The 11,031-nt window shown below is 36.2% G+C and overlaps 1 protein-coding gene across 1 annotated transcript in view; it reads left to right on the top strand.

The window, feature by feature from the left end:
• The first annotated feature begins 1,034 nt into the window (after nt 1-1,034).
• The window catches only part of LOC107567555 (GTP-binding protein REM 2-like), a 20,731-nt gene continuing 10,734 nt past the window's right edge, over nt 1,035-11,031 (top strand). Inside the window, exons 1-3 of the mRNA XM_016253245.1 lie at nt 1,035-1,368; nt 2,364-2,685; nt 3,281-3,354. Coding sequence (XP_016108731.1) covers nt 1,357-1,368; nt 2,364-2,685; nt 3,281-3,354 — 408 coding nt within the window. The 5' untranslated portion in view covers nt 1,035-1,356. The remainder of the gene's footprint in view (nt 1,369-2,363; nt 2,686-3,280; nt 3,355-11,031) is intronic.

Genomic DNA, 11,031 nt, shown 5'->3' with positions numbered 1-11,031 from the left:
TTTAAAAAGCCTGTGAGGAAACGTTTTTACTTCCACCTGTGGCATAAATTATACTTGATGTGGCTGCATGCAATAAAACTTAACTACCATCACTTAGTAATTCATGAAAACGTCAGGGTTACCGGAGAAAAAAATATCTCGAAGGATACACTTTATGTGTCTGGGAAAGGTGGAGAGCTGTGATTCAAACAAAGTACTTATCAAGGACTAAGCTTATGAACACTCGTCCAAAATATGTGGGAGAGAGAGAAACAGAGAGACAACAGCCTGCAGCACTTGGTTTTACTCTACTAGACACTGAAGTCAAATGGCTTTTGTTTGTAGAAGATCTGGTCTGGAGCAGCTGTCACTCACAAAAGAGGCGGTACAGCAACAAATACATAACTTCTGGCATATGCCATGTTATTTCTTTAAGAGAAAAAAATTATAATTGTTGAAGTATTAAAATAACTCAAATTAAATAAAACTAAAACTTAATAAAAGACCTATACAGACATCATAAATTCAGACATAATTTAACTAAAATTAAAATAAATAACAAATACAAATAATACAAATCAAACGACAGTAGTTTATCAGTAATCCTAAAAAACAACAACTTACTTACACATAGTAAGAAATGGTAATAAAAACTGAAACAGAAGTGAAACAAGTAGTAGGAAAGAGGAGAAATAAAAAGCGATACTTATCCTTTGCTTTATCCTTTTCCTTTATATATATATATATATTATATTATATATATATTTATATACACACACACATTTTAATGCATTTTACGAATTTTTTTTAATAAAAATAATCAAATCGGTTACAACCAACCCCAATCTAGGTGTCCAATAAATGGAATTTCCAGAGCAGCATTAGAATTTTTAAAATAGCGATAAATAGAATATAAACATATCGATAAATAGAATATAAAACTAGAAATAAAAATAGAGTTACCTGGATCTGAGAATGAGAGCGAGATCCAGAGAGATTGATAGCATTCAGGTAACGACTGGAATGAAGAGGCGTGTCTACGGTGCGGGGGCGGGGCTACACGCTCTCATATGAAAAGCCACTAATATAGAGGTTTAAAGGGACTCACAGGTGTACAGTAATACGTGAGTCACACAGTGCAGCCTTTCGCAGAAAAGAAATTAAATGTCTACTATTAAGTCAGCGTGAGAAAAAAGGATTTTTTTTGCGCAGTTAAGAGTCACATTGGGAGCGTTTCTTTTTTTTCAGACTACATGTGATGGCATATGAGTCGAGTGTAATGTAACAATCCCCACCGACGCTTGTGCAGTGTTTGACGCTCAGTGACATGACATGGACGGCGGAATGTCTCACTGAGAGCAGATGAACTGAAAAACGATGTCGGACCAGGTAAGATCATCGCTTTCCCGTGTGTGTATACAGACTGTGTGTGTGTGTGTGGGTTTGCGCGCGCGCGTCCTTCACAGGATTGGGATGTACGCCTGTGTGAACACACCCTCTCTTCTTCTGCAGCCTGTGTGTTGACTTTGTTTCTGTAGGAGTGATTGTGTTTGAAAACATTCCTGTGCTGAGACAGTCCGAGATTTATTTCTAATATTATAGTTTAGTGTCCTTGTATTGATAAAAACGGGCAAAAATAGCTATGTTGATCATTATAATCACTGTAACTTAATCATATTTGCAAGTCCTCCTATTATAGTCGAGAAATTATTTATAATCATAATGATTTGCATACTGCTTCAATATTCATGATTAAAATTCAGATTTTTGTATTTATTTATTATTAAAATAACTGTTAAGAGCTTGCCTCACCCCAAGCAAAATACTACATCCTATTGTTTCACTGTCTGTCCCACAATAAAGATTATAATTAATTACTTACCTCCTTCCAATTACTTTAATTGGTTGTCTATGTGTGTCTTGGATGTCTGACACCGGATCAGGCGTACAAGGTCCCCAGCACACCTGCAGTGCTGTGGCTAGATTAATTGCCATATTAATATTGATGCCAGTAGCCCTTGCGAGCAAACATAGTAAACAGTTTAAGAGCTCTCTTGGTGATTTTGCTTGATGGAGATAGATGGACGAAGCCCTCAACAGCCCTGAGACTGAGAAAACTCATTACGTTCCTCATCTTTTTGGTCTGTTGGGATGTTTGTGCTGCTCCTTTAAAGCAAGTGATGCTTGTTTATGCGAATGGACACACTGTTCAGTGTTTTGACCCACTTTCGTATAGAGTGCACAACCCTAAATTCCCAGAGGATCATATTCCTCCCCCCTTGCACATGGATTGTTTCTATACATTATTAATTTAAATATCATAAAGGACTGTCATTGATGATTTATTGGATGAACGACTTTGCCTTTGTCTTCGGTTTTCACAGGGTTTTGGCTTAACTTTATCAGCTGCGCCCCCGCTTCGCAGGGGCAGCACTCCCTTGCCAATCAAGCATCAGCTGAGGCGAGAGGAAGCTGTGTCCGAGGATTACGATTGGACGCCGGGGCTCAACGCGCCTGCGACTCCGCAAATCAGCATCAGCAATATCCAAGATTCTCCTTCCCCAAAACCTCCGCAGCAAAAGTACCACGGACCCCTTCGGATAGTACTACTGGGCCAAAACGGAGTGGGCAAATCCTCTCTGGCACTTTGCCTTGCTGGACTGTCAGACAGATCACTCTCTATAGACTCTGAAACCCAAGCAGCCGGTAAAGATTATATTAGTATACCCTTCTTATGCTCAGCATCAAGCATCAGGATGGCAAGGACTGTACTATTTTTAGATTTGCTTGGGATGAAACACACTTATCACCTCACACCCAAGATCACTAGTGTAAGGCTCTCAGGATTTGATTGGAAAAAATGGAGTGGGTGCCATGAAGGCATCCATCTTATTTCAGGTCTTTTATCATCTTGTGTCTTAATGAGGTGGGAAAGAACCAGCAGAGTACTGCCTCTGCACAGACACTTTCTGCACAAACAGAGCATGTCATTTACTAGGGGATAAAGAGCCAATCAGACACACAGATGGGTTTTTTCTCTTACCTGAGTTGAGTGTCCTTGTGCATTGATTCTGCACTGGATAAATTATTGTTATGCAACTGTCTCGAGTCCAATTCTGAACTTACCTTTCAAAACGTCTTTTGTATTCTTCCCACAGATATATTATTATACGTTTGATCCTGTGAAATTGCCAGTTTCGGCTCAATTGCAGGAATAAAATTAGATGCTAATAGAACACCAGTGATTTCGTGCTATGCTGGAGTGTCCGTTCTAATAGAAATGATTTTGTGTGTGTTGTAGATGAGGGTTACCAGCGGCGAGTGACTGTGGATGATGAGGACAGCACAATTTTAGTGTATGACAACTGGAAACAGGTGAGTCAAACACTCTCACAAATGCACAAAAGCACTGAGGTTTGATTGTTTTGGGTTCTTTATTTTGTATTTTATTCAATGGCTTTCAGAATTTGTTATAGTGCTTGCAAGGTGGGAGAGTGTTATTGATCCTAAAATTTTCTGGAAAATATTTCAAAACGTTACCAGTAGTGATGATGTCATCATAATATATGCACATTAAATTGTGATTGGTCTTGCCTTCCCTGCGTATACGTAAACATGTACTGCTGTTGATTCTTGTATTCACCCAACAGAAAACAAGATGCATACTTATTGTCATGGCAACAGCGAGTGACTGATGCAGCATTTAATTTTTCACAGAACTAAAGTACAAATTCTAAGCTTACCGAACACGATTCTTTTGCAACCTTGTGAGTGCAGGTATTTGCTTCAGGAAATGCAAATGTCTTCACTGCAGTGTTGGGGAAGCTATGTTGAAACTGTAGTTTGCCAAGCTACAAATGAAAGACAGTGTATGATGTCTCATTCTGTTCTCTTGTTCCTTTTGACATGAAGTGGTCCCAAACATATCTAATGAACTGGGAGCTGATTATCATTAATCATTAATTTATATTTAAGTAAATGCATTCTATGTAGCAAAATGTAAACACCATAGGCAGAATTTAGGCCGATTAAATATTTTGTTACAAAACAGCACTTAAAAGGAGTTAAAACTTCATCCAAAAATTTAATTAATCGTCGTTCCAAACATGTATGGCTTTCTCTTTTTTATGCAGAATGCAAAAGAAGATATTTTGAAAAATGTTGGTAAACCCTTATGTTTTCCATTGACTTCCACTGTGGGGGCAAAAAAAAAAAAAATTTTTAAATATCAAATATGTCTCCGAGACAAAAAAAAAAAAGGAAGTCATGCAGTTTTGGAATGACATAAATTTGAACACATTATTACATCATTTTGGGGTGAATTATTCCTCAAAAATGCCAAACATTTTAAAGGAATAATTGAATTAGACCGCTAAATTTACATGAACCATTGCATAAATGTAGGTGTTCGCTGAGAAGTTCTATTAATTGTGCAGGAACATTCATTATATGAGAGTTGTTAAGAAAAAAGAGAGGAAAGGATAGAGTGGTTAACAGAGAAACGAGGGGATGCAGAGAAAGATGAGAAAAATCTGCTCTTGACCTTCCAGCTGAGGGTTGTCTGTTGTTTGTCATTTCTGTTTCCTTTTACTTTAGGGCAAATTGTTTTCAGTTTCCCGTAAGTTGTTCCATTTCTGCTGAGTGTAACTGCCGGGTTTAAAGATCCTTGTACAAGCGTTTTATGTGTACCCTCTATACAATCAACCAGGTCTCCTTGTTATTTCACAGTGAATTATGATCTCTGCTTTACCACTTTAAAAGCCACTTATTTCTGAGATATCTAACGTGATGTAATGGATCAATATACTGTGGCATGTATCATTATGCTTTTCAGCCACGATTACAGCATTTGCATTAATGCGTTGCAGAATTGTAATTTTTCATGTCATTAATATGACAAATCCAGATATACCATCAAGTAAAAAATAAAAAGTCTTTTGCAATATTCAGTACAGTACTGTATGTCAAAACATTAATATCATACAGCGACATTCAAATGTTTGGGGTCAATACGATTTTTTTATTAATATTTTTATTCAGCGAAGATGCATTAAAAGTGACTAAAGACTTTTTACATTGTTAAATTCCTAAAAAAAGGATCATGTGACTAAAGGTCGGAGTAATGGCTGCTAAAAATGCAGTTTTGCTAACAAAGAAATAAATTACATTTTAAATATAATAAAATAGAAAACGGATATTTAAAATTCTAATAATATCACAATAATATTATTTTTGCTGTATTTTTAATCCACAAAAAAGGCAGTAGCGCCAAACACTCATCCAAAAATCCAGTAGACAAAAACATATGGTGCGTAGATCCAAAATATACAAAGATGAAAGAGATCCGCACTCCTCCAAATGCAGCTAAAAAAGCAAAAATATGTAGAAAGAAGTGCAAAAGTGCAAGTGCAGAACGTTTTTGGGTATTAACCCTTCCTCAGTGCCATGTGCTACCAAGCAACACCTGCGCTCATTAAAACATCTTTAAATTTTTTTCCTCGTCTCAAATGCGCTGCATGTAAAAATGTACGCAAAAGATGCTTTGAGTTCACTACGTTATCATGTAGTGTATGTTGGTCAGAAAATATAGCACTTTCTAATTTGATGCTGACCCTTGTGGACGGTGTCATCTCAATTGGAGCATCTGTAAGGTTGAATTATTTACATTCATCTTCATCTGGGATTGATGCCTCTCTACTAGTTCTGACCTCACTTGTCTCTTCACTTATCAATCACCTTTTCCTCATTTCACGAAGATGCAAGATGAAACAAGCCATTTGACCTTCACTCAAGCGATAGGACATTCACAGGGGAACAAGTACCAGTTTGAAAGCTCCTAGTGATTTTATGTGCAATTCATGTATTTGCCTTACACCCGCTCGCACGATAGTCCAAAGCATGAAGTGTGGGTGTATCATCCACTCAGAGCTCTGTTTGTACTCTAAAATATGATGATCATTTCGCCTGGAACACACAGATGTATCACAGTGATATCATGAGCACATGCTTGTGACTTTCGTATGAATCATAGAGTGTCTTTTCTGTGTCACAGCTGACTAGAAATTATTCAAACACCTTTGAATGTTATGTGATATCATAGGGTTGTGCATATAGATGTTTAGCATACCGAAAGGGTATTAATTTGCCTTTGTAGCCATGTTGAATATTCATATTTATTCAAATCCCTGGTCAAAATTGATTGACTTTGACCGGTCTGTCCCCTTTACAAATGATGTTTATGTGTCATCAGATCTCTCCTAAATCAGATGCTGTTTGTTGCAAGCATGAATGTCAATAGTGATGCTGCAAGTTTCGGATTAATTCCAGGGCAGAGATAGAGAGAGAGAGCAGTGGCTGGAAGAACTCCAGACTCCCCCCATTCCATAATTTCTCTTTCTCCATCTTTCCATTTTTCTCTTTCAAAGCATTCCACTTTTTCTCTGTCTAACCATCCGGCTCTCTTCCTCAGTGGCATATCGTATCACATGACCTCTGACCTCACCCACTGCATTTCATTCTATACCCGCCTGGCCCGTTTTCCGGTTGCCATGGCTACTGGTAGTTACAGCAAACAACAGGATCCCAGATAATCTATGCAGTGATTAATTTTAATTTTACAGATGCAGAGATTCAGCGCTGCCCTTATAGCTTCATGGTTCAATGATTGCAGTCTGTAGCTCATGGATTGAAGCTTGATCATGATGAATATTCAGCAGAAGTCTGTCAATAATGTAGTTACTTAGTTTATTTCAAGATATATTTGAGTAGTGGTTGGAGCTGCACAATTGATTCAATCAAAATTGATATTCCCTTGCACGATAAACCACAAAAGGCTGAAATTTAATTAAAGAAAAATATAGTCTGCGATGCACTGCATACTTCAAAATGAATTAGTGGTGTTCTGTTTTGTCTGTAGTTTACTAGTGATTTTTTCCCCCTTTGTTAAACCTATTCAACATAAATTATGACTAATTGGGTTAAATTAGGGCTGTCAGAATATTAAAGTAGTTAATCAGAAGATTTTTTTTAGTTAATGCCCTAACACATTCAGCTCCTTTTGAAAGAAAGAATATGACACGTTTTTTAATGTTTTAGTAAGATGTCTCTGATGCTCACCAAGACTTCATTTATTTGATCAAAAATACAGTAAAACAGTAATAGTGTGAAATAGTATTACAGTTTAAATTTGGGTTTTATTTTAATGTTAAAATCTATAAAAATATGTAAAATATATATATTTTTTTATTATAAAAATGTAATATAGTTTAAAATGTAATTTATTCCTATGATGGCAAAGCTGAATTTTCAGAAGCCAGTACTCCAGTCTTTGGTGTCACATGATCCTTCAGAAATTATTCTAATGCTGATTTGTTAATGAATATTTGTGCTACTTAATATTTTTATAAAAACTTTATTCTTCAAAAGAACAGCATTTAGACTTTACTGTCACTTTTGATTAAGGTATTGCATTGGCATTGCATCCTTAATTTCTTTAATTAAGAAAAACAACAACTTTGTTGTGTATTATGTTTGTTTCAACCTGCTGTTGGTGAGTCTGTTGTCAAGTTAGCTTCATGTTTTGCCAAGCCTTTGTTTATTTTGTATTAGTTTCGTGTTTAAGATATTAAACTGCATTTAGGTTCTACATTTGGCTCGCCTCACTGGAGTTTGTTACAAGTTTTCTCCTACAATATTGATTATTTTTATTTAATAAAAGGTCATTATTACTGATAAAGTACAATTATATCTGGTATATTATGAAATAAAAGCAATTTTGAGTTGCTTAAGCCTTTGTGAAGGGGCTGTGGGAGTCCATACACAAAACAAAAAACAATAAATAAATAAAAGTTAGAAAAGACTCGTGTATTTGCACTTGGTTTGTTCAGGGTTCTCTGAGAGCTATGAAAACATTTCGGCTAACATGGGAACACTCAAACAAACAGTCCTCTAAAAGCAAACTTAACTCATCTCAGGAGATGGTGTGAGAACACAATGTGGTTCGCTTAATAGTAACTCTATCTATTGGCAGCAGAATGTGGGCAAACATGATTCAGATGCATGAGGCATTGCTCCAAATGGAGTTATTGCTTACCCGTTTGAATAAGAGCTGCTTATTCAATAATTCTATGCCTTTTGTGATTTGCTTTGATCCAGGAAGCAGCAAGATGAAGTGTTAAATGTTTATCAAATTGTGGTTTGAATCATAATGTGTTTCAAATAATTGCAGAAGGATTGTTTTTGTCCTTGTCCTTGTAGTGGAGATAAAACACCCTCTAAGCATTTCTCCCTTGTCTGTCTTTAAGGCAAAATGTAAGCATTACTAATTAATGGTACAAGTCTTAGATGATTCAGTGAAGATCAGCACTTTCCTTATTGTGAAACAAGGTCTGCATATCTGGATGCGATGAAGACATTGCAGTAAGTTTACAGTCTGTTCTGCGGACTGCAGCCTCACTGTCAACTTACTTTGTTCACTGAACCATGGAGAATTGGAGAGAGGCAGTGAATGAACTCATTCTCACACAGTGCTGCATCAGTAGTAGCTGTAAGAGGATGTAGGTCTATTTTGGTTCTGTAGCAGATTCCCCAAGTTCACCCAATCAACACCTGACACATCAGCCCAATTAGAGCCTGGATTACGCATAGGCATTCATTCACATGCAAACATGCACATACTCACAAATGTAGAATCACACACACCGCCCTGAGTGTAGACTGCCTAGGTTAGCACGGTTAGACTTGAAGTGCTTGTGACAGTGGGGGGAAGTATGCCTTTAATAAGTCATTCTCTTTCCTAAAATAGCAGACACATGGTCAACCACGTCCTTAAGCACGCAAGGACGTATTCCGTCACCCTCTCTGCCATTGGTCGGGATTGGGAATTGTCACATGTCGCTACTCTGTTCTCTGTGTTCCAGCATGAGTTCGTTCCAGCATGTAATCGTATCGGCAGTCTCTGATCACCTGTGTCCAATACATTAGCCAAAAACTCACCTTGAAATCATAATTGAAACTGAAGACTTCGGTCACTTAAAAATAAAACTAGGGATATTTTCAGAATTGTGCTCTACTTAACTGTTATGCTGTGCATAGTATGCATTTTTTTAGATTGTATTTCAAGCTGATCTGCTATATTTGTCTTACTTGTTGTGGATCCTGTGGCCCACAGTGCAATGGGAACTGAACCCTTCTTTTCCATTGTGATGAATGAACAAATGAACTAGGGTACATCAAATATGTTTAGGCATTTTTCTCTTGCCTTTCTTTGAATGTAATATAAAATATCTAACTGTGTATTATTTATTTGTATATAATATGTGTCTATTTTATGTTTTAAAAATAGCATAGTTCTATATAGTTACATGTTATATTAAATACATACCATTGTGTATTATTTACAATTTTTTTCCCTCACTCATTTACTCGTCCTCACTTTGTTCCAAACCTTTTTGGCTTTCTTTCTGTAACACAAATAATATGTTAAAGGATGTGCACAACAAAAAAGATGTTCATTCATAGCATTTTGTCCCATATAATGAAAATGTCTGCTGATGGAGGCTATCGTTCTGTCTCACATCTGTTCTTTGGAACAGCATGAGGGTAAATAAATTTAATAAATTATGACAGAAATGTCATTTTCGGGTGAACTAGCCCTTTAACATTAACATTCGTTTCAATATAAAACATGCAGCATAGCAAGGTAATGTTAGCATGTCACATTCTACTTTTTGAAATGTTTATCTATACATATTATGTACTTGCATACTATTATGAAAATAGCAAGCAGATGTATTGTACAGTATGAACTAGTTTTCCGTTCTAAACATCTAGCCAGCAGTGACCATGGCACAAGATTCTGCCAGTTCTTGTTGCCTATGTTTGGTATGTAATGAGCCGGTAGACTGGGGCTGTTCGGCTTGGCTATAATTAATAGATTACTTTGAGGTGAAATATTGATAACGCTAAGCGACTCATATGGTTTTTGTTTACGGGGTACGGTCCATTGTGTGTGAAAACTGACAAGACGGTTTGGAGGTTTTTTTTTTTGTAAATGTGTGAAGTATACGTCTGTTTATCTCACTCAGACAGAGTGTGTAGTGTACTGCTGGGAGCCTTATGCTTAAGTACAGTGTGCCACAGCTCAGCCCTAGTGTCGTTATGGACTGTGAGCTTTGTGTAACTCATTAGGGAGATGTTTATTCTTTGATGTTGGTGTGCTTGGCAGAGTAAGCGGGCCTTTATTTCTGTGGAGGTATGTGTGCTTTGTGTTTATAACAGCAGAATTGGCTTGTTCAGCGGCTGAGAAAGCACTTTCAGATGGGATGGTGTATGTCTGTGTGTGGGCTCTCGGGCCAAATGTGTATGTTTGGGAGGACGGGATGTGTGGACAGATGGTCTGTGGTGGCTGTCTGCAGGGGTGGGGGACCTCATTCTGGTGCACAGACACACATTCGGCACACGGTTATGTCTCAACATCCAATTATCAGGCTCAAACTTTCCCCCCTACGGAGCAACAAATTAAAGTCTCTTAGGCACCCCTATTTCTCATATGCATTAGTAATTTGTCATAATAACGGCAAAAATAATTATTGTTTTTGGCTACATAATTTATAATAATAATAATTATTATTATTATTATTATATAATTATAACTAAATGTATAAATAAACAACAACAATTAATGTTATTATTTAATATTTAATTATATAATATTTTTATATGTATGCATTTAGTTATATAAATATTATATTATTTAATGGTATTTAATATTTTATTTAAATATTTTTTATATTTTATATGTATATATTTAATAATATAATGTATGTATATTTTATTATGTATATATATGTATATATCATATTTAATATTTTAATTGTATTAAAATTGTATTGTATTACTTTTAAAAACGTATACTATATTTATTTCATATACTTCATTTTCTCAAAGTTTATCTTGTATAAAAGATGTTTAAAGTGAAAAAAACACCAAAACACCGATGAATGGGGGGGGGGGGGGGGTGGTTGGGTTTTCTTTGGTTGGGTTTATTGCAAA

Source organism: Sinocyclocheilus grahami, unplaced genomic scaffold, assembly GCF_001515645.1.
Source record: "Sinocyclocheilus grahami isolate Dianchi unplaced genomic scaffold, SAMN03320097.WGS_v1.1 scaffold1168.1, whole genome shotgun sequence".
NCBI classification, from domain to species: Eukaryota; Metazoa; Chordata; class Actinopteri; order Cypriniformes; family Cyprinidae; genus Sinocyclocheilus; species Sinocyclocheilus grahami.
Note: the sequence above shows the minus strand (reverse complement) of the source record. Positions and strands in the feature narration are given on the sequence as shown.